At 32.2% G+C, this 25953-nt stretch overlaps 1 protein-coding gene across 1 annotated transcript; it reads right to left on the bottom strand.

Annotated features, from left to right (window-relative positions):
- Nucleotides 1-1132: 1132 nt before the first annotated feature.
- Nucleotides 1133-2108, bottom strand: LOC108721989 (zinc finger protein 585A-like). The gene is made up of 5 exons (XM_018446852.1): nucleotides 2064-2108; nucleotides 1744-1997; nucleotides 1553-1634; nucleotides 1317-1457; nucleotides 1133-1180 (listed from the first exon to the last, which is right to left on the bottom strand). The coding sequence occupies exons 1-5, from the start codon at nucleotides 2106-2108 to the stop codon at nucleotides 1133-1135; spliced, it is 570 nt and encodes a 189-aa protein (XP_018302354.1).
- Nucleotides 2109-25953: the final 23845 nt, after the last annotated feature.

Here is a 25953-nt window from a genome sequence, read left to right on the forward strand (position 1 = left end):
AAATACTAATGCTCTAATATCAATTGCTTTAATATGATATCCTTTTTTTAAAAAACAATAATAGTCCGCACGTACATTCAACCATAAAATTAGACTGCGTTCTAAAGACGCAACCGGGTAAATTATCATTAAGTAATTTTTTATTACGATTGTTATATACATTTTGTTCTTACGTTCACATGCTGTTAAACATCATTTCATCATTGTTAATCATCAAATATTAAATAAGCACAAATAATGCTTACAGCGCTATACGTACTAGAGCAGAACCTACCTTTAAGGCAGTACACACGCGATACGTTTCAAAAGTTAAGTCCGCCCGTGCGTTCAGCAGCGATATTCTCACTCCCGATTTCCACTCTCGTTAGTGAAAGAAAACTTTTGATTGTGTTTGTTCATGGAAGCAAACGAAAAAAATGAATATAGACACAGCTTAACGCAGCTCATTGCTATCTCCCTTCGATTTACATGATGGATTGACAAATGTTTATGAAAACTGAATTCTTTTTACGACCCTTTTCCAAACTAAACGGTAAAAAATTAAATGACATTTTTTTCGCAATATGCATTTCATGTTCCTCCATCGCATGTTCATTTTTTATTAACATCTCGCTGCCAATTTAGGCCATAAAAAAACAAACGCGACATTTTCTTGAGCTTTGTATAGACGCCACGTATAAAAAGTGCAGCTTTTAATTGTATACATCTCAGTACCGAAACTTCAATTTCATTATATGTAATTGCACAAATATTTCAACATCTTCTAGTACAATGTATAGTTTCAATTTCAAGAAATGTATATTTTCATTGTATAAAATTCGCGAGTGTACTACATTAAATTCAGTAAGAACATAAATGCAAGAATCAATCATCTTAAAATTCTTTAAAGAATACTTTAAAGAAACTGCGAGAAATTCCTGGATTGTTTCGCCTTCTGAACGCATTGTCAACTTTACACGGTGCTCCTGTGTCTGACAATGTTCAATTGTATCTCATAGAAAAATTATGACTACTCTCATGTATACATACATATTATTACATATCTCGTAAAAAACATATCACATTCTTATTTTCAGCTTCTTTTATCAACGATTCGTCATTATTATCAAGAATAGTTACGATTTCATTCGATCTATCTCTTGTCAGTCGCGGTTTGTAGTACGGTATCACTTGTGTGCCCCTAAAAAATAAATAATTTTTATTAAATGTGTTGTGGTATTTACAATAGTCTACTGAAATATGATTACGAGCGTATAACACAATTTGGAAGACAAATGTGAGTCTGCTACTGAATTAAAAGTTATATTATAATTGACCTTATTCTGCATGTGTGCTAAAAGTCTTTCTTCTCGCAGGTAGCCCTTGCCACACACCGAACATTCATATGGCATTTTATCGTCATGTACTACTCCGTGAACCATTAGGTCAGATTTAAAAGCAAAAGTTTTGCCGCAAACCTAAAATGCAGCATATATGTAATTACAGAAACGTAAAAATGGAAAAACAACCAAACGAGAAATAATTGAACTAACGATAATTTTAAAGTACATACCTTACAACGATATGGTTCCTTGACTCTATGCATTTTTGGAACTATATGAGTTCTTTCGTGATTATATAGATCATGCCTTCGTCTAAAAAGTAACCGTAGTAATATTAAACATTTGTTACCAATTACATTAAGTTTAGAGACCGAATTATCAAATAATTCTTCTAATTTTTGTTACTCATTTAAGTACTCACTTATATAATTTATCACAAAACTTGCATTGATATGATTTTTCTTCTTCATGAGTTCCTTCATGCTCATACAAATTAAATTTATTCTGAAACGTTTTACCACACACTCTGCATTTGTGAGGTTTAACTTCAGTCTGTTCGTTTCTAAATCTACTACTTCGTCTCAAAGTTTTCGAGGAGGTACAAGGCTCAGCTTTAATATTAAGGAAGATGATTGTTATAAAACAAATACGAAAATGGTAACATAAAACGGAAAACTATTAAAATAATACAAAATTATAAAAAACACTAATAATATTAATCAGGGACAATATAAATCTTACCGTATTTTTGTACATATTCTCTTGTGTCGTTATGCGTTTGTTCATTTCGAATTAAATGTCGTGGATTTTGAGATTGAAAACTCATTTTTTTCAACTCTAAAGTTCTTTAGAGATTTTCCTCAATTAATTTTATTGTAACGTTCCCTAAACTCTTTTCGTAGTTCTCACGGTCTAAATTTTTTTGGACATATTACTTTCAAGTTTATTCAAAACCGTAAAAAGGCAATATTTTGCTATTTTTATAAACTTTTTATCGACACTGTGTCGCGGAAGTTTATCGTTAATGTAAAGTTATTTTATCACATTAAGCGGCTTAAAACACTTTTTGCAAAACTACAAGAGAATATTGTTGTTACGACATTATCTATAACGGTCGATATATTGTATCATTAACAACTTAGATATAGAATTATCAGAGATGCATGTACTGGTTTAGTAAGTACTGAAATTTACGCTTTGACAATACAGAATATACGAAATCTTTGTAAAAGTCAGCTATCATCTTTTAGTGTATTTTATTGATAAATTGATATATTTTATCGTTGATACTCGATATGTAATTTGGAACGTTCATTCTATACATGAAAGTTTCTTTATTTCTTTCTTATTTAGATAAATTCTTATTTGCATAAATAAAATATTAAGTAAAATTTTGAATTAAACACATGATACACACACATGGAAAAACAGTAAAAATAATTAAATGTAATTCAATCTGGATACAAATTGAAACATGTAAATAAGATATCGTCATCAAGGTTAAAAGCAACATCTGGCATAAATGTTTAATAAGTATGAAAAATGTAATATTAGGAGTAAAGCGTAATTGCTTGTCATGTTTTAAAATCTGATAAATAGATTTAACAGAAGAAATTAGACTGAATTCGATGAGCAATGGACAATAGCCAACATCTATTTTACGGTGAGAATAGATTGATTCCGAACAATAAAGTTATAATAAACAGATAGCTATTACGAAAAGTAAAATGAAAGAAACATATTAATGTGTCAAAACCTGACTGTATCATGAGAAAAGAGCTCTATAAAATTAGAATGACAACTGCCGTTACATAAAACCGAAATTTTAATGATTTAATAACTTACAGGCCATGGACTTAGACGTTGTAATTAAGATTTTGAAATACGGTTGAATTTCAAATTATTTGCTGACAACTAACCACGTCAAAAGCTTGAGAACGACTGATAGACAAGGTCTACGTATGTGTACATTTATATATATATATATATACAAATATGTACACATACGTAGACCTTGTCTATATATATATATATTTATATACCCATATTAGAGTGGTGGTTATTTTAACAAATTTTGAAATTTAATCGGGACATTCCCTAAAGTGATTCAACATCTCAATAAAATAACACCAGATTATTTTCAGATTTTTTAAACAATTTTAACCCGTGTCACCAGGGCACGAGTAGGCGCAAAAACATCTTAGTTATCAAAATTCGATCAACGCTCTAATTCTTAACTAATTTTAAAGTTTTATTTCGAATTTGCTCGAAATTGAATTTGTTATAAGTAAGCCCATTTTGCATCAATTTTGGTTACGGTTTAAATAAAAAATTGCCGATCCAATATTCGTTATCGTATAATTTTAATTTTTTTCTGCTCACTTCATTGGATCGACAATTTTTATTTTGGATCGTCAATCAAAATTTACGCAAAATGGGCTATCAGCTCATTCAATTTCGAGCAAATTGAAAAAAGAACTTGGTTAAGAATTAGAGTTTCGGTCGAATTTTGTTCACAAAAGTGTCTCTCTATCTCCCCATGTCCTGACACTGATTAAAATTGTTCAAAAAATCTGAAAAAGATCTGGTGTTATTTTTTTTTTTAAATATTGAACCATTTTGGGGGGCGTCCCGATTAAATTCAAAAAATTATTAAAATAACTACCATCCTAATATAATATATATACACCATATATATCATAAACTATATATACATAATATATAAGGTATACTGAAAAAAATAGTTGTTCATTTTACTAAATGAATTTAGTTCGTTTTTTTTTCACACACACACATAAAAATATATAAATTTAAGATTTAAGTTAAATATTTCATATATTTTACTTAAATGCATATATTCTTAACAATATTAAGTATTTAATTTCATCCGACCGTTTATGTGAGAACACAACCAATAGAAATAGTAGCCTTCAACGGTAGCTTAATGGCTTAGGACGCTCGCACGGAATGCTAGAGATTCGGGTTCGACTTCCAGCCGAGGTAATATTTCTCGCCGTAAGAATTAATTATTTACAGATTTTAATATGTCGTTTAGCATTATTAAGATCATTCTAATATGCGAAAAAGCATCAAATTGTTAAATGGCTAGTCAATTTAACTCGTGATATTACTGCGGTAAGTTAGTGGAGTTTGCTTCTCGAGATCGAAAAATCGTTTCGGCATGAAGTTTAAAGCAATACACAGGTAAGGGGAAGTTCGGGTACAGTAGACATATTAAGGTTTGGGAAGAAAAATGACACAGTTAAAATTAAGATAAAAAACCTTTTTATTCTCATAATTCTATTAATGGAATCAACTTTGAAATAAAATTAAATTAAATTAAAGAACTTGAACATTTAAATGTCTTTTTAATCAAAACGTAAAAAAAGAGAAGCCATCCGGTTTGCCCGACTCCCCTGGGTAAAGCGAATGGGTCACTCGAGCAATGAGGATGGAATTCAAAAAATCAAAATGTCGGCTGTCATCACAATAGTAACTTCCAAATCCTCTATATGTAATGCAGCCTTCATGAGCGCATTGGTGTACTGACTGCATTGGATCTTTGGACAGTGAGTCAGTGTATTCTTCAGAACACGTACTGCGTTGTGGAAAAAATGTAAAAGTGAGATGTAAACAATCATGTGCCTTTCGTTCACTCGTCTGTCCCGTCGTCTTCCCGGTATTTTCAGTGCAATCACATATCGAGTAGAGAGGATGGGCCATTCGTTTTGCCTCTGGCTACGTTTACATCGTGTATTTAGGCCGCGGCCTATACAATAAAATGTCCTTGTTTATCCTTAAACAAAGACATCATATAAATCGCGGGCTAAGCGCACGATGTAAACGTAGCCTCTATTCACTTTGCCCAAAGAACCTACTTGGCGTGAATTTGGAAAGAATTTAGAATAAATTTTAAGCAACAAGTGAAAAATTTTAACCTTGAATACACATTTAAAGACAGAGAATTCTTATAAAAAAATCATTCACACTGATTAAGAAACAATTACTGCTAATAATTAAGCTACGTACCTTAGCGAAAATCGCAAGAAAACACAATTTTTTTTATTTCTCTATTAGACACAAACGAGCGCAATCATATGTTGTTTCGCACTTTCATGGAGTCGCCGGTAGGTCATTCCTTCAACAAAGTTAGAGACTCATGAGTAGAAATTCACACAGAATTATACAAGCACTTAAGAGCCAGTTAGACCGTTAAGGGGGGAGGATCATGTAAACAGGCGTTTTTTTACAAATTTATTTATAAAAAATGAAAAGGTTTATTAAATTTTGGTAAAGAATATCATAATATTGACAATAAATGCTATAAGAAAAAATTTTTTTTGTGTCATAAAAATTTAAATGGCGGCGCTACAGCTGCTCGAAGTTGACTCCTTTTTTTTGCGGTGCAGGCTATAGGTCGTTCTAATTATCTGAAATAAAAAATCCAAAATTTTTTCGTTAAAATATGATCTTACGCAGATCTTGAACCTAAATTAAAAAAAAAATCGAATATTAAAAATTCAGGATATTTTTTGTTTGTAAAAAAATAAATCAATTTTTTTTAAAAGTGTCCTGAATTTTTAATTTTTGATTTTTTTTACTTTTTTATTTTATCACTGTTAATTTATGTAAATAAATTGCATCAGTTTTTTTTAAAAGTAATCTTTTAAAGAGTGTGTTATTTATTACTTTTGTCTCTATCCCTAGGAATAAAAGTAATACGCGCTGAAATTGGGTAGCGATTACTGTCGTCGAACGACACCGGATGACGTCGAACGAGTTCAGATGACGACGATTATGTTAGTGTATTATATAATTTTAAATATTAGACTGTACTTTAATATTTATATTGCATAATATTTAATTAATAATATTATATGTAAGCATTGTAAAGTCCTCTTGAATTACAAACTGGATTTACGTGTATGTGTACGTGTGAGTTTGAAACTTGGAAAATAATGCAAATGATCTTTTCGGGTTAAGAGATCTCGAGTTCTCAGGAATGAGTATACTATATATTTGAAGTACGAGCTTTCGATTGCGACCAATCCGATTAAAATTTTAATCGGACTGATCGCAATCGAAAGCTCGTAACTTCAAATATATAGTAAAACTATCATTTGATTTTTTATTACGGTTTTAGTTTCTGAGATATTTTAACTGAAATAAATTTTGATGAAGGAATTCTGGATAAGCTTAGTAACCCCGCGACATTTGTTTATGCAGTGACATTCATGTCAATTTCTTATAATGTACTTAGCGTCGTGCCGCTACCGCGTCGCTTGATATCTAGCACGCTAATTATTAAATGCTTTAAAATAGCTCCTGCTAACTATTTTTTGCGAAAAAAAATGGAACCCTGTTAATCTTTTAGAATTTCTTGCACATTATTTTAATTTTATTTCTTCCTTTATAATATTATATTATGATAATTATAATTGAAGGATTTACTGCAATAGTAAATTCTAACTCACATTTAAGTCATCATACATAAAAGCTAACTCGCATTTTGTAAAAATGGAAAAATTGAGCTCTAAAGTTAAAGTGACGGGAAATAGTAATCTAACTCACATTTTTATAAAATGTAGGTTAGCCCATTGTATATAGTGAGCCCTTCAACTGTATAATAGATATATAAATCAATGCATAAGCAATAATCCGACATCAATAATAGCATGCAGGCAACAAGCTTCGATCGTCATAGAAACAGTAAATGCAGGTCAAGATAATCCCTCAATAAAAAATTGCGATAGATTGTATAAAGAGAGCTCTTATGACAATGGATATCGATATCAAAACGATCGAAGCCGATTGAAAATATAGAACCATTTAAATCGAACTCGTAAAAGTTCGAAGAACGTTCCGGTTAGCACAAATGCCGTAAACACGATAAATGACGACAAAGGATAGACCCACACGTTCTCCACGATGTATTACTTCGTTTATCAAGTCACGTTTTTAGAAAGCAGAGAAACGAGAACGAACGACCGCTCCATTTCCATTGATGTTACTATTACACGAGGAATCATTACTTTCTTTGAAGAAACACCCTTTGAAAAGCCAGAATCGTTAGTTGGTCACATAATAAGTAAAATTGGAACCAATCTGACATGTGAGACGCGGTTAGTCCGTTTACTTTCCTTGTGGCGCGTCCGTGAGAAGCTGCGCTACAGTGAGAAAATCAAGGATTTCATTATACCATTCGCGACAAAAGTGGAACTTTAATTGTCGCTAAATTTTAATAAACCCGCTGCAGACGCAAGAAAAACATTAATCATTCCACTAAAAAGAAACTGAAGAATTAAGGAAAACGCAATAAATTTTGCGCAGGTACTATTTAACCCTAAACGCGGTCTCATATACTAGTAAATTAAATCAACTAAATTTAAAATTCTTGTAACATAATTGCTAGTAATTATTATTATCATTTTTATTTAATTATGTTTCATGAAAATGCATAACGCATTCATTAACACTCATTATCTTTTTTATTTCACGTTAGTCTTAAAATAATGAAATATTATTTAACCGATTATTTTATAGAAATAATTAATATTACTAATAATTATTTAATCTCTATTTGTGAAAAAATATTAAAATAAAGTTATTCTTATGAAATTATTAAAATAAATGAAGGAATCGATGAAAGAAGTATAGCAGGCATAGTAGAAAGAACTGGTTGAAATTTAATTACTTACGATAACGTATCATTCTGTGACAGTTATAATTATTCAAAGAATCTTTTAGCGGAAAATGATCTAACACATTAATTCCGTTCGTTCATGAATAACGAAAGTAGCATCGAGGTCATCGCTAAATTTTTCTTGTGACAGCGGGATGCACAGAGCATTTTTCACGGAAATTACGGTTATCTCTGCCCTATCGTAGTTAGTCCATGTCCTCGAAAATCGTTTTAACCTCCGACAGGAAGTGACGTAGCAGTAGAAAGCCAGAAATAAGCCGTTTTTATTCCGGAACTGGACAGACTGCCCACTAGCGATCAGAGAGAGAAAGATAGATAGATAGACAGAGAAAGGGGGGAGAGAGAGAGAGAGAGAATATAGCTTTGCACCATTCCTCGTGGTAATTAAATGTTCTCGAGAAGAAATTGCACCGTTTCGGGTATGGCTGAATCGAACGGCCGAGGCGAAGGAATCTGTCGTGAAAGGGGCTGATTGCTCGCTAATCTTCGCAAAATTGCGCCGCACGGTGCAGGAGTTGAACGTCGGCGATTAGTCGAAGATCTCCAACTTCGACGGCATTGTTTCACAATTCGCGCGGCAGAGTCGCGCGAAAGCGATTAACGTGTAGGAAACTGCTACTTCCTGACTTCGTGTTCGGAACAAAGGCTCGTGAGTGCCGGAAAGTGCCTTTCATCATTAATGCTGGAATAACGGTATCAATATATGCCGATTATTGACTACTCGATTATGCGTGTTAACAAAATCGATTTGAGAAATTTGTCGCCAGAGCTCCACAAGTAATTCATAATATGTTAAAATTAAGAAAAAAATTATGCTTAATTATAATTATATTCATTCAAATTTGTAGTAAACTGATTTTTATTCTCGCACGAAGTACTGCGAATAAACTCTCATTAGCCCTTCGTTTTTATATTTGACATTCTCGAGAGTTGTTTATTTTTAAGAAAAAAAGTTTAGTAAGAATTGTATTTTACAATAATGTGATATTTAATCAGCATGAAAATTGAGTGGTACATCCAGTACTGATTAAATAAAATTCCTTTCACACTATAAAATTAATAGTAAGATCGAAATACTTATAACATTCGTAAAAAATTCAATGTTTTTTATGCTCCCTTTTTCAATTTCAAGTTCCGTGCATGTTAAGTTATCTGTCTTATCTTCTTCTTTCCGTTTCCGCGTTATCTCCAACATGGAAAAATTTCTTGTGTGAACGACCCGTGGACTAAATGAGCTCGACTGCGCGTTTACAGCCCTACATATTTTACATGAATAACAGCAAACCTCCGGGATTTCAGTCCGAAACAAAGGATAATCGACAGACACGGGCGAGAGTGGATTTGAGCATTAGGAATACGGATATACTTATATTTATACCACACACACAGACTCCAATAGAGTGGATACACGTCACCGTCGAGACCCGGAATTGTATTATCTCCATCGTGCCGCGGGGGACCAACTGAAATTCCATTGCGGCTATAAACACAACACTCTAGTGCACGCATACTAGTATATATGCACAAGCATGGAAAGTTAGTGGGTGTTCAATACCATTCAACCCGGTTCACAACTGGATCCCTTGAAGTTTTTTTTCGATGGCTCGCATCGTGAATGGAATGGAAAACATCAACTAAAGAGTGATCATATTTAATGGAAATAAACTTCTCAAGATTAGGATGACGCAGCCACTGATCATAAAATAACAGGATAAACTAAAAACTTGGTTCTTTCAGAATTTTAGATATAACCACGTTATTAAAGTCAAGGCCAGCAATTCTGTAAAAATTACTTATTATTTATCATGTAACAACAAATATTTACTGCTACATTGTAAATAATAATTAATTTTTACAGAATTGAAGAAGAAAAATATTTCTATATATTTCTTCTCCAGTAATAGATTTTTCTTTATTTTTTAAATGTAATGTTTTTTTAAAAAAATTTATCAAGACGGAAATAAATAATATAAAAACAAGTTTGCATTACGTGTATATGTATATATGTATACGAATATATATAATGTGACGATTTATTTTAATTTTCCGATTTAAAAAAATTATTTACTTGATCTTACACATATAATTATTAATAAAAATAGAAGAAATAAATTTTTAATGCATAATCTTATCGTGACTCTATCAATTTCCAGATAAACACAGTTAAATAAAAACTTCAGATTTAATTTCTCAACCGAAATATACGATGCTTTGTTACACGTCGTCACTTACGAACGAAAAATCTTTCTCATAAGTAACATGTAAGCTTCCTATTAAGGTTAAGTGTTAGGTACTAGACTACTTCTTTCATTCGCTTCATAGTTCTCTCTTTTATCCGCGCTAGTAGGTATAAGAATATGGTCTCGGTACAGTAAGCACGGAAATGGCGAGGAAAGGGTCCCCAGCTCTCTAACAATGAAGGAAATTAACCGTCACGTGTCAGGTAGTTCCGTCATTACTGTCCCTCAATCATTTCGTTTCATTCGCAGCTCTGACTCTTTTTTTAATCTACCTCCGTGCACGATTCAGCTTTCAATCCATCCTTCGTGAGATACCAAAGCTAATTTATAATCTTAATAATCTTTTTCTATATTTGAAACTTTTTTTATATCTTAAAACATATAAAATATTCATTTATAGCTTTTAGTTTTTCGTTATAAATATATATTGTTATACAAAAAGAAATTTAAGTTCAAAAAAATTAAAACAACATTAATATTAAGTGTCGTCTTAATAATTTTCTATTTAAAAACTATTAAATATACACACTATTAGATGAAAAGGAGCAATATATTGTAATTTAATCCCTTGAGTTAAATAATATTTTCTGTTATTTTTAACAATTCATGTCAAAATGTAAATCAATCCATTTCTATAGTTAGTTTCAAAGTAAACAACGTTATATGGTAATAACGTATACACTTAATAAATAATGAACTAAATTTTAGTTAAAAATTAATATATTTCCTTAATTAAGCCGTTTAACTTTATTATTTTAGTTAGATTAACGATATATTAAATAAGAACAGTGAAGATTTATAGAAATGACTCGAGAAATAAATAGAAATAAATCCTCAAGTAGGTATAATTTGATATCATAAATTTAATAATGCAAATCGACCTTTTTCAGAGCTTATCTGCTCATGTTGCATTTATCGCTAAAAGGAGAGAATCATACTCTCTCTCTGAATAATATTTTTTTAAAATATTTGAAGTACTATATATCGCCAAATATATTTCGAAAGCATTAAAGATACTGTAAAAATTAAAAATTTGAAGGAACGTTTTGAAAAATCGGAGATCTGGAGCCTTCGGTTGTTTTTTCAAAACAACAGGATCGGTAAAGTCGGTAATAATGAAACACGCTAGTAATGGCTAACTAAACTAGGAAATGATAATAGATGTTCGCCATCGAGAAACTAAATGTCTAGGCGTCCGCCATCGAGAAAGTGGTGTCTAGGTGTTTCTCATCGAGGAAATGAGTGTCTAGGTGTTCGCAGTAAAGTTGACAATGCGTTCAGAAGGCGAAACAGTCCAGGAAACTCCCACTGATTAATTCTTTAAATAATTTTAAGATGATTGATTATTGCCTTTGTGTCTTTATTGGATTTAATGTGATACACTCGTGAATTGAATACAGTCATAATTTCTTGAAATTGTAACTATTACATTGTACTAGAAGATGTCGACATACTTGTGCAATTATAATAAGATTGACATTTCAGTACTGAGATGTATACAATTAAAAGTTGCACTTTTTATGACGCCTACAAAGCTCATGAAAATGTCACATTTGTTTTTATAGGGCCTAAACTGACAGTGAGATGTTAATAAAAAAATCTGCGTCTTCAGAACATGCGATGGAGGAACATAAAATTATACCGAAAAAAATGTATATCATATATAAATCATAATTTTTTACCTTTTAATTTGAAAAGAGTCGTGAAAAGAATTCAATTTTCGTAAACATTCGTTAATCCGTCATGTAAATCGCAGGGAAATGGCAATGAGGTGCATTAGGCTGCGTCTATCTGTATTCATTTTTTCCGCTTGCGTTCATGAACAAGCGCAATCAATCATTTTCTATTACTAGCGAGAGTGGAAATCGGAAGTGAGAGTATTGTTACTGAGCGCGCGAGGATAATAGATACGTGCATTTTTTCAACATAACTTTTCAAATACAAAGAAACGATAAATATTTTTTCCGGAGATAATAAATATCGCTTCGACGCTCATTCTCTGTTAGTAACGTAATCTTTCTTGCGTTTCCTATCTCGTTAATTTATTTTGATATTATATTTCACATTGTTTCATAAAATCTTTAATTTAAACACGGAGAGAAACGGAAAAATTTTTTAAATGTTTTCAGGTTATAATAGAATTTATTAAACACATATTAATCAATTACGAAACTAAATTATTAATATGCTTGCTTTGATGTATATAGTTATATTAATATCACTCAATAATTTGAAATATTCTTTGAAACAATAGCAAATATTATATATTTTTAGAAGTTACGGTTATACAGCGAGATATAAGAATTAAAATATGTTATTGATATAAAACATCAATTAAAAAATATTTAAAAAATTAATAAAGTGTTATATATGTCTAAAAATTTTTAGCTATGTCGCTGAATTTATCTCATATTTCCTGCATTATTATACATTAGTTAAAAAATCATTTAAAATGTAGTATATAGGAAGGTTATAATTTGTGCTATAATTTGAAAAGAAATACGATCAAAGGAGAGCATCATGTTATTTTATTATGTGACAAATAGCCTTTATAAAATCGTGTTTCTACTGAAATACTGTTATACACTTGTTTCTTGATTACTCGAAGGCATTAGTACTACCAGTAGCGATCATCAATCGTTGCAAGATCTCTTGAGTATTACGTCTGTGTGACTATGTAATAAAAGACTGACATCGTGCGATTCAAAGCAAGGCAAATGAAAATAGTACAGAAAATAAATATTGCTGGTTATAAAAATAAATATAACAGTAGTATAGAATAATATGAAATGTTTAATAAATATGATAATATTGATAATAGATAAACAATATGAATTTTTAGAGAGGTCGATAAAAATAAATTTAATTAAAGAGAAACCTTGTATTCGGTCAAAGCAGATCTTAAAGATATTTAAGATTTTGGCTACACGATATCAGCTAAAAGTATCAGTTAAACAATCAGTCAAAATATTTTAATGATATCAGCCCGTAAATATGCTCTGAAACCTACAAAACAACAAATAATTTTGCTTATAATAATTTTATTCAGCAGAATGACCATATTTTTCTGCAGATTTAAGTCAATAATTTTTAAACGAATAAGTGAATTTAAATAAACTTTTATACAAATATTTATTGCTTGATCAATATATGTTTAAAATTTAATTTAATTCTTAATGTGTTATCTCCTCATCAAATTTACAAATAAATCCTATGAAACACGATTTTACATAAGAATCAAGACTAATAAAAAAATTAAATAACTTTTAAATAAATAAGAGAATTATGTTCAAATTTTACACGGATATTCAGATGTATTAATAGAACAATCTATGCAATTTTTATATTTTTAGCAATGTTTTGAAATGTGACACATACATCCTTAAATGTTTCTATGTGAACTTATATATGGTACATATTTGGTTCTGCAAACTGCGCGTCGAAATTTCTTTTCTTGAAATTTAAAATACAAATATGAGCCAGAATAGTAATATCACTTATTAAATTTAATAATTTTTGAATGCTAGTAAACATTTTTTATAAGAATAAAATGTTAATAATAAAATGTTAAAAAGAATCTACATCTGCAAATAATTTTATTGCGAAAAATATAATAAAAGCATAATTTAAAAATATATAATAATACAACACGTGATATTTTTTGATAGTTTGATATATTTTAACAGAATAATTCCATAAGATTCAACATCAAATAATTAATTAGTCTGCAATAACTATTTCTATAAGTATTCGTTAATTGTATCATTAGTTCAAGCCTGAATTCAGAATCTAGAAAGTACCCCTGGACGAATTCTCCGTTATTACACACACTTTTCCTTTTCTTTTTAACATCGTACATAAACACGAGTTTAACTTGAGAGCAGGAGAAGACATCGAGGAGGAAAAGAAGAAAGGGGCCCGATCGTCTCACTCACAATGTCCAGCTGACCTGGGCCGGACGGCTCGTCGTTATTAAACCTAAATCATTTGCGTCAGCCACGACTGCCATAACTCACGGCTGCCTTAGTGAAATATGACCGCCGTTCAAATTATTGTGCCTCGAAATCTACCACTTCCGACCCCTCGCCCGTCCGTCGACAGTGTTTCTCGCAAGGAGGATGAGAGTCATCTTGATCTTTCTTCTCCTTCTTTCTCCTTGCTCCGATCATCCCGCCGAAATCTTCGTCTCCGCGTCATCTGAAAACGTCTCTCAGTCGAGACGATTCCGTAACGCGGTTATGATTTACTGCGCGTGTCGGAGGCCTTACATTTAAAGCCTCTCTACACTTAATTTCGCGACCTCGATCGTTATACTTTTTGGATGGATGAGTAGTCATTCCCAGGATTCGTTTTCTAGGAATCTCATCTTTTTTTTTAGCTTCTATTAATGTCTGTATAATTTCGTGTCAGAAATTTGTCATGCAGGTATAAAAACTTGACTGACACACAACACGTCAATATTCATCCGCGCTTTTCTAAATAGTATTGCAAAATGCAAAACATAAATAAGCTGATTTTATGATAAATTTTTTAATAGTAAAGAGAAATTTTAAAGACTGCACTGTCAACGAATTATAATTTCACAAAATGCACAAATTCAATATTTAATATCGTGTATCATATTCCATAGAATTCATTAATTATTACTACAAGATACTTTCCTGAGATTAACTGTTTAGTTTACATTTCTTGAACTTAATACTTACTCACCCAAAAAATAATGACTGTATAAGAATATTCGTTCTGACAGCATGTATTTATTCATTTTGTTGAACATGTGCGACCACAAAATTGCATCGTTTATATACGACAAGCGCGTTCGGCAAAGTGCGCCCTTGCAGCGAAATATCGTAGCATGTATCGCATAATATTAAGGCTCGTCGGCGAGCGGCCGGTTGAAATCGTTCAGTTCGCGTACGTCTTATTTATTAGTCATGTAACCGCGTCGGTCGTATCTTACAAGGGCAAGACACAGGCAGACTAAAGGACAGTTTGATGAATAGCCGCTGTTTATGTATTCACTTAAGCCCGAATAATGGCTTTATAAAACATGCTTCGATATTCGGCCACTTGTTACCATTCGTCTTTTATAGCCCTAATAGCTAATTGGAATTGAGATAAAAATAAAGACACGCTGATCCGTTAATCACATGAAAATCTACAGTTATAAATAAATTAGTATAATTTTATCAAGATCATGTAGCGTAAAGATTTGTAATTTAAATAATTATAAATCTCAAGTTAGTTTCGTTTATTTAATCCCATTTTAATACCATTCCAATTAAATAAAATATATATCTCAATCGTTTCTCGATAAGACTTTTTTCACCTAAAATTTTGAATATCCTTCTTAAAAAATAGTTCTTAATTTATGATTATACAAATGTGAAGCTAATATTTTTTAGATCGTTAAAAATAGGTAGCACAGTGATCATTAAAAATAGGTACATGCTATGTACAACGCGTGTATAAATCAACAGAAGATATAGTTGCGTTTCATAAAAAGCAGCAGTGCTAATTATAAAATTTGATTGTCGAAACGAGACCGCCGACTGGCGCCCACTGTACTTTCTCAAACTGCCGTGGGACGTATTTCTGGAATTTGAGCAAGAATCTCTTTATGTCATTTGTGTTTTTATGAGATTACGCGCGTACGTTCATTTCCGCAAAAGGTGGCGACTGCGAGTGAAGTCAGGCTACAGCACGAGTGAAATGTGGCGAAAGCTTGATTACTCGAAATTAGATTTCCAACGAGTTTAATTTCTAGAAAGGTTTCCTCACAATTGACGTCGTCGTTGCTTGCTGTATTGCGTGGATATACTTGCTGCTCTTTAAAAACAAAGGATACGTTATAAATGTACGTGACTAGCGATTCGCAAGTTCGGAGAAAATTAATAAAAAACTGTCGCTTTTTCATAACAAAACGAAAGAATAATAATATACTATTACATTTTTTTAGTATAATATAAATAAATATTTAACAAAGGTTAACAGAAACAATCGTTAAAATAATTTGAATTAAAAATATATTTTTTAAACTAACAAATTTTAACGAAATCGTCGTTAGAATATTTTAAATTATTTGTAAAAAGATTAAACAATCTATCCATATGAACACCACTTGTACCTAAAATCTTCAAATAATAATCTTTAGACATTCTTTTAATATGTAATATGAAGCTCACCCTTTGTGCGATAATACGATTGGCTACCTTTTATTACAACTTTTCATATACCAACATTCAATTTTAGTAATCGCCATTATTCTTAGTCCGTTTCCTCAAAGCTGAAAGGTATAGCGCGATGCTTCTGCGTATAAGAGATTCTCTGATAATATATCATTCACTTTTATATTCGTAATGCATGGGAATCTCGGTAAAAGGATGTAAGAATTCAACTGTGCCATATAAAATGTAAGTTGTTCGAGATTGAAAAAAGAAAAGAAACAAACTTGTAACTGGCAAGTGATTGCAGCAGTATAATTCTGAAATATATCTCGGAGGAGACGAAGGGCCACTTATATTCCGTACACCGCGCCATGACCGCAAGGGGCGAAAGGGATTAGTCAACTCTGCCCGTTATATATCACGGGCTTAGGCCACAGAGCGGTGGACGGGTAAAGTATCCACGAGGTATAAACATTCCTACCTGTCGGCCGCTTCAAATTATGGTGAAACTAACGTGGCGGGGAAGGTGCACTTCGAAGGATGGCGTGTCATAGACGTAATGTCGGAATATGTTTCACTCTAATGTCGCGTCACGGTTGTTTTACGCTTATCTTCATATCCCGCGTTTAGCGTCAAATCCGATCGTATCAATCGCAGCGCGGAATACGTAATATCGAATACCACACGTCTGTACATTAATCATATATATTTCAAAATCACAGACAGGCATATTTAATACGAAATACGAATTTAGCGAATTTTGGAGTATTACAATAGCTGATAATGGTTACGTTATAATGGAAAATTAATTGGTGATTAGTTATCGAAAAGCAGGTTAATGTACATTAACAATGCACGATGAAAAGAGTAATTTAGCTCACCGCATGCGTAACATTAACGCACAACACAACACAAACCCATAAAAGAGCTATAAAAATCAATGGACAGAAAGATATACTGAAGAGAGAAAACAAAAACAATACGCTATCAGTCCTATATCAAGTTATGCGATGGCAATAGTTCCGACCCTACAAATCCCTCATTCTTCTACCTGCTACTCTCACACCTTCCTCTGCTTGACGCAACCGGTGTCCTTATCGGAACTAAAATTAATCCAGCGGCGAGATGACTCGCGCCAAACTTTAGACCCGCTCGCCCGGTGCCACACAAAAGAGATGCTCGTGAAGATAAAACGCGGCCGCACCAATCAGCGAGAAATCTTTCTTCTTGACAGTGTTTTCGACTACGGAAGGGTCCGCTCGTCTAAAACGCAGAAAAATGTAATAGCAGCCGGTTCGGGAATGGTATGCTCTTCTTTTTGGGAAGAAGTAGGACTTTCTACTGGAATACAATAGACGTAATGGGCGGTTGTGCGGGCAGACATCTTGGTGGGCCAAGGAGTCCTCCAGACGGATGTAAGAAACTCGAAGAAACACGCCGGGAGGTCCCTCAGCATTTCTTTCCTCGCGTCGCCTCTCTTGCCAATACATCATTCTCCTCACAATTTGTCCGAAAGCCGTGAAAGCTGCGGGTTTTCCTAGAGCGACACGGAAGCATGGCAACGGAAGCGACAGTTACTTATCCCTGGAGGTTACACCCTATTGCGGTGAAAATTGTTCACAGATGACCTTTGTCTAGTGCGAACTCCTTCCCCTTTTTCCCATCGAGACCGTGTCACGGCTGGTAGGTCACTTTGGGAGCGAACAACGGTTTTGAATCAGCAATAGAAATCGGCCAAAAATATTTACGTCTTTTATAAAGTAATGTGTAATAATTATAACGCGCGCAAGTGTGTGTACGTTATTTTACGATACATTCATTTAATGGAAATAACAAACGATATGCAAATGGCATTACGAATTTAATGAAGTTAAATGGAACAGCATTAATTTGCTTTAATAAATCCGATAAATCATAATAAAATGTAATTGTCACTTATGAATATATAAGAGCAGCCTAGCGTAATATTAATTAAATAGAATGTGTTGCGTGATGTATGCATTAACAAATATTTAAAATATCTATAAATACCATATTTAATTTTCCATGGTTTACAAAATAAAATAAAAAATAATAATTCGGAGCTTCACAATTCCAACATTTAGAAATTCCGAAGTAAATATTTTAGAAAACGTAAATATGCATTTTAATTTATATTTAAAAATCGTTAACTAAATATATTGAATAATATAGTTATAATATGTCTACTTTTAAAAAATACATCAATAAAATATATATATTTAATATATTTATTTAAAATATTTATTAACGAATAATTTCTGTCACTGATCATTTAATAGTGTTTGCAAGAAGCGTGAGATCGCTTTAAAATAAGTATTGAAGCAAACAACGTCGCGATTACTTGGACATGCAAAGTATACATTAATTTCGGAAGGATGTAAGATTAACAATTCGGGATTACCGTCGGACATGCTCGCAGCTCTATTTTTCTCCAGCTAGATACGTCTAAGCGTAGAGGCTACATAACGAGGAGAACAACAGAAGTTGAAGGGTGGATCGTGGATGATAGAGAATGGACAAGATAGAGAGAGAGAGAACGAAACAGAGAGATAGAAGAAGAGACATTGGGGAGAACCAGAAGAGGGTGGTTGTATATCGCGTGTCGGGTCGAGTCTCATTGTCTTCCTGTCAGGACCGCGCAAATATTGCCACCATCTCCAGAACGACGACTATGGCCATATACCTATGCAAACAGTTGGATAATATGCGCGCGCGTATGTAGGGGTACGTAGGTAGGTAAGTGGAGGGTCCGTATTTCTGACAAAGCTTTCCGTGTGCGTCACTCCTTTGACACGAGCGCGCCGGCGGTCGTATAAAGGATGACAAATCTCGCGCGAGGGATTTTCGCGATCCCCGGCGGATGGTCTCGTTTCTGTGAGAGACTCGATAATCTCTCGCCCGAAAGATCTCCCCTCTCTTCTCTTTCTCTTTCTCTCTCACTCTTTCTCTACCTCAGTGAAACACGTGATTCGGTAGAAAATTCCTGTCGCCTACATGTTTGATAAGATGTCCCTCAATGTCCCTGGCGTCGAGATAGATTCGACAGTCACGTACTGCTCCGAATTAGGTAATTTCTAATAGAATTTCTGTCACGAGAAGTCTGATCGAAGGATATGATCGACAAAATTAAGACGAGGCAATTTGGCTACGAACATGATTTTTTTAAGTATAATGAAAAAAATGTGAAGAAAATAAATTTATTTTTTTGTATTTTCGAAAATCAAAATATATCTTAACAATATATATTCAACCTATAAAAATGAAGAAAATTAATTTGAAGCAAAATGTGCCGCATTTCGGGTGTGTGGTCTGACATGTCAACATGATGGATTACCTAAAGTGATTCTCACTATTTTTACGGATTACTAAGCTCTGACCGATCCTTGATGTGACAGAGGACTGATTTTCAGGGTTTTAATTTAAGCATTAGGAAAGTAAAAGATCTACAGAAATCTCTGATAGATTATCAAAAGTTATTATTCATTTTTAATTAAATTAAAGAAAGAAGGTCTAACTTTTGGTATTAAACTAATATAGATACTATATTATTTTAATCGTTAATGTAATCTATATTCCTCTACGACAAATTTAATATTTAGAAAATCAGAACTTACATTTTTTAGAGGTGAGCTTACTTTTTATCATTTTACATATATTACCCGAGATAATTAAAAATTCCTTTCTTTCTTTTTTCTCTCTTTTTCGTTCCTCTCTTTCTTAATTAAGCAAAAAAATAGAGCGTTATGCTTAATTAAACAAAAATGTTTCAAGACGTACCAACAAGTAATATATTTTCATAAATAAAATATATCCGTATAACAAATCAAACTAACAAAGACTTCTAATAAATCAAAAGAAATTGGAAAGAATAAGGGCAATAGGAGTCAGGCGCAGAAGATATCGCGCAAATAATACATCCATAAAGCGTAAAACTTCTTTATTCTATTAAACGCGCTTACATGTTCGGCTCACTTTGAGCCTTCTTCAGAGACAACACAAACTAACATATATAAACTATGAATAAAAATTATCATGGTGAGTTCCCCTACATCGAGAATTTAAATGCCAAAAATTAAACTCAAATAAGAATGAAAGAAAAAGAAAAAAGAAAAAAGAAAGGAAAAATATTGGAAATATCAAAATACAGAATATGGAACACTAATTTATTAAAAAACTTTAAGAGTATAATTAATTATCTCGAAGATAAGGACGCTTACCGTGATCACAAAGCACCATATCGCACAAACATTACTATTAATAATTCAAAAACCGGTTCTTGATATGTTGACCAGTCAGTATCAGACACAGTGAGTCACTTTTAGATTTAGTTAGTATTTTTCGAGATTACAAATGGGAAAATCTAACATTAAAATGTTAATCAATTCCAAGAAAATGAAAGTTGGAAAGTAATCAAAAATCACGCCAGAAAGACTCATTACGAGCGACACTGACTGAATTAATAAAATATTCATTCCAATAAAAGAAATTACTCAATCCTTAACATTCAATAATTTACTTTTTAATATCACCAAATGCTACGATAAAAAACTTAGGCTGGATTGTTTCACCTTTCGGTAAACTTCAGCCCACTGTCTTACTTTCTTACTCTCTCATGTTCTTACTCTTTTACTCTTTTGTTTATCCAATAAGTAAATTATCACATAGTATAATATATCTAAAGATGGAAGAACCGGCTCTAAAAGATATAATGTATTTCCAGCATTTAAATTGTTATTATGTTTATTGCTTTTACCCTGCAAGACACGAAACATTCAATATAACTGAATCTTGCGTTGCGTGATTTTACTTACAAAATCCATTTAGAGGATTTCAAGATGGGTAACTTATTCGAATAATTATCTCTTCACGATATACGTAGAAATGATTATTTACATGTTAAACTCCACGCATTAAATCGCGCAAAAGGCGGAGAAACTATCTTTTCAAATACTACCTCCTGTTAAATCTTTTCCAATTAAGTTTTTTCGATCGCGTTCGCGTCTGGCACATTCCCCTATTAATTGCCTCATTCGTTTCTGGGAAACTGCTCGAACCCATCCATTGCACAAAATTCCTATTTCTAGGTATTTAAAATGTATCCGAAAAATATAGATCTGCGAAAAAGGTTGATTTCTTCATATTTCGAATATATTCGTGTAATCAAGACTTAAAAGCTTTAGAATAATAATTACATTAGATAATTTTTCAATTCTCATATTTTAACTTTAATTTTAAATTACAAAATTATTAATAAGTAACGTGATGTAATATGTTAATAAGTTATGTGATAGTTAATGCCTCTCATGTTGCTGATTTTCCGATTGTAAAATAATTTTCATCGAAAATCAAGACATTATTTTATCACTTTCTTCAATATCTATACATATATATAATTATATATAGTAATAAAATCGCAATCACATTTATCAGATTCATGTTGATCGGGTACATATAGTACTTACCTACCTTTCATTAAAATTTTTTCTTAAAAGCTCGCAAGAGAGAACTCTGATAAAAAGCAATCTCTATTCAGGTCGCGAAAGCAATCCGAAAACGAATTTACTATTGAACACGCGATTACACGAACGAAATAATGACATATTAATGGGCACTTCGTGAAGTACAAAGGTACTGTTCATTTATTGAAAGCTCCGTTGTGGTTCGACGGGCCAATAGTTCGCTCTTAGAAATTTCCATTAACCTTATGCCGCGGCCGGGTGTTGCTGGAAAACGTCGGAATTGTTACAAAGAACAACCTATCGCGCCAGCTGGTCCAGCCAGCGCAGGAGGCATGAATTAACTCCTAGGAACCAACCATTCGCCGCAGGTATACATGGCCACATTCAGTGACTTGGCTGCAGTGTGTGTATCCTCACTCACTTTACTAAAACGTCTGTATATAGTCGCGGTAGAGCAACAAAAGCAACCAAACCAAATAATTTCGAGACACGATAGCCTGTCCGAAGGCTCGATCCCTTTCCAAGTTCTTATCCATTGATCCTTCGTACCTGACAAGATTTTCAACTCGTTATTACAGTATATTCTATGATAAAGTAAGACTTCACGAAAACCCAATCAATCAATAATAACAGGTTGTTCACTTTTCCTCTGTTATGCGAAAGTCGTGTATTTTATTAATTAAAAATTGCGTTATGATAATTTAATTAACTCTTATTGATTAGAGTCAAACTAAAATTCTGATTTCTTTAGAAATATAAATTTCATGACATTACTAATATTATAATACTAATATTTCAAATACTATCCTGCCCAAGAGTTTATTCTCCGCTATCATTATAAGTCATCATACTGACTCAATATTCCTGGAAAACGGCAGTATGATAGGACATTCTGTTACGTCATTTCAACCCACCAACTTAGACCACGTGAATTATGGCCAACCATTCGCCGCGATAAACCATCCGAATTTACGAGCATTGATTCTTACTGTCAGACTAGTTTGCCGACCACACTCTGAGATGGTTCTTTGAGTTCGACCGAGCGCTGGTAACGCGAATAAAATGAATTACGAGCTTTCTAAGAACGTTTGGGGGATCTTAGATAAGTCCTTTAAACGTTTGTCAGTCCTCATAACACATGTATGCGTCAGAAAGATATTTTATTACCGAAAAGCTTTAAAATTCACGAGAATGTAAATACATATATTAAAAGTTGTAAAATTTTAGTACTTTTTTAATTCATAATTCACGTTATAATTATTTTTATAAAAATGAAATTCATGAAATTCAACACATAATAAGTTAATACCACAAGGTGAAAGGCGTTTAATAAAAGTTATGTATAGTATATTTTGGAACGAATTAAATTTCAGATTTAAGATTAAAAACTCTTATTCGAGAAATAAAAATAAATAATTCACAAATTTCTAGCAATTCTAACACATTACAAATTAAGCCAAATTTGGAATTATCCCTTTGGGACCACATTACGAGAACAACACAATTAGGTATGGCATACATCCAATTTAATTGCTCATAACTTTCATAAATAAACATACTGCAAAGAACTTTTTTCAATCAAAACGCTAGATATTAAGGAATATAATGATATCAAACATATGTACTTTCATTAATAAAAAAACTTATAAGAAATGGGGAAAAAGCATTGCAAAAGAAAGCCTGATATGCCATATCGAGAGTAGCATCGAAAATATTTAAGACTGTACCTACACTAAAAAAAATATTCAGGTAACTAAATTAAAACAATTCGCATTTATTTTTTTCGATGAAGAATATAAGAATATATATGTAAATGCCTTTACCGGTCTAGCTAGATTTTAAGTGCTTGTATAATTCTGTGTGAATTTATACACTACGTACCTATGTAGTCTTTTAAACTGCGCGCCGAAATGATTTTTCTGTCTCTAAACGCAAACTCCACTAAATTACCGCAGTAATATCTCAAGTTAAACTGATTAGCAATTTACCAATTTTATGCATCTTTTTCGGATCTTAGAACGATTATAATAATGCTGAACGACATATTAAAATCTGTAAATAATTAATTCTTACATGGCGAAGAATATTACCTCGGCCAGAAGTCGGACCCGGATATCCAGCATTCTGTGCGAGCGTCTTAAGCCTTTAGTCCGGATCTACAATAAGATTTTAACCCTTAAGCCATAAGAAATTGACGAATCACAGTCAATTATTCTCCTCGACTGTAATTGGTCAAATTCTTACGGCTTAAGGCTTAAACACCTATTGTAGATTCGGACTTAAACTACCGATGAAGGCATTTATTTCTCTATTATTTTTCTATTGGTTGTCTTCTCACATGATCGGATGATTTAATATACAATATTATTTAAGAATATGTGTATTTAAGTAAAATGTATAAAATATTTAACTTAAAATTATATATTCTTTAGGAGAAAAGATAAAAACGAAGTAAATTAACTTAGCAAAATGAACAACCATTTTTCTCAGCGTAATTTATATATATATATATGGTCTATGATACATAAATATATGATAGATATATGTATCATGGTGGTTATTCTTTTAATATTTGTTATTTAATCGGGATATCCCCTAAAGTTATACAATATCTGAAAAAAATAACATTAGAATTTTTTCAGATCTTTTTAATCCGTGCCACCACGACACGATTAGACGGAAAGACACCTTTGTGTGTAGACAAAATTCGGCCAACGCTCTAATACTTAACCAATTTTAAAGTTCTCTTTTCAAATTTGTTCGAAATTGAATGAGCTAAAATCCAATTTGCTTAAATTTTGTCTGACGGTCCAAAGTAAAAATTGCCGATACAATGATGTGAACAGCAAAAATCAAAATTATACGATAACGAATACTGGGTCGGCAATTTTTAGTTCCAACTGTAATCAAAATTTACGCAAAATGGGCCTGTATCAGCTCATTCAATTTCGAGCAAATTAAAAAAAAATACGTTAAAATTGATTAAGAATTAGAGCGTCGCGCGTGGGTTGAATTTTGTCCACACAGATGCTTTTCCGCCTATCTGTAATCCAGTGGTGTGGGTTAAAATTGTTTGAAAAATTTAAAAACAATCTGGTGTTATTTTATTGAGATGTTGAACCACTTTAGGGAATGTCCCGATTAAATTTCAAAACTTGTTACAATAACCACCGACCTGACAGACTTTGACTATTATCCATTCCTCATTGAATTCTCTCTAATCTCTTTAATCAGATTTTAAAACATGACAAGCAATCTTACGATTTACTCTTAATATTTCATTTTTCAAACTTATTAGTCATTCATGTTGCTTTTAACCGTGATTATAGTTTCTTATTTACATTAATAAGTTTGAAAGACCGCTAATGTTAAACATAATAATTTTAAATTAAGAAGCGCCATAACGGTCAGAACGTTAAGATGTTGAACTATTGTAAATTCATTTAAATGAATTAATTTTCAGAAATGATAATTGCCTGCCGATATAGTTGTCGGACTTTCAACGCAATCAAATCTGAAAATATTAATAATCCCCCCAAATTCCCCAACTTAAAAACTGTAATAAAACTTATTGCGAAAAATTTGTTATTATGTCAACATAATAAATTTAATTATTATTTAAATATCAATCAGGTATATTTTTAGATATCATTTTTTCAGTACTACAAATAGTTGAATCCTTTTTGATAATATTTTAAAAAGATTGCAGATTCTTTCTCTAACATTTCATCAACCTTTCAACAAGGTTTCATGTGCAAGAATCGCGGACATTTTGTTATTCCAGAGCTATCTCAGAAATACTGCAGACATATTTTGCAATTTTTATGAAATGTTTCACTTTTCAGTTGAAAAATTTCTGAGATATTTCTGAAAACTTTCAGTGCTGTATGGAAAGATTGATGTACTATTCCGAGCGAGCGGACCACTACAAATTGATTGCCTACATCATATTTGCCGACAGTTCATTTGCGCAAAAAAATTATTGCCTATATCTTGATTGTCTACATGCACTATACTGCATAAATATAAAATTTAAAAAAG

The sequence above is a fragment of the Mycetomoellerius zeteki genome, unplaced genomic scaffold (genome assembly GCF_001594055.1).
Source record: "Mycetomoellerius zeteki isolate Tzet28-1 unplaced genomic scaffold, Tzet1.0 scaffold19, whole genome shotgun sequence".
Classification (NCBI taxonomy): Eukaryota; Metazoa; Arthropoda; class Insecta; order Hymenoptera; family Formicidae; genus Mycetomoellerius; species Mycetomoellerius zeteki.

Excerpts from the sequence above, each read along its gene's own strand:
- LOC108721989 (XM_018446852.1), bottom strand. The coding sequence starts at position 2,108 with ATGAACAAACGCATAACGACACAAGAGAATATGTACAAAAATACG. Across the intron at positions 1,458-1,552 it reads AGGAACCATATCGTTGTAAG|GTTTGCGGCAAAACTTTTGC; the intron begins GTATGTACTTTA and ends GCTGCATTTTAG. Across the intron at positions 1,181-1,316 it reads TAGCACACATGCAGAATAAG|GGGCACACAAGTGATACCGT; the intron begins GTCAATTATAAT and ends TTTATTTTTTAG.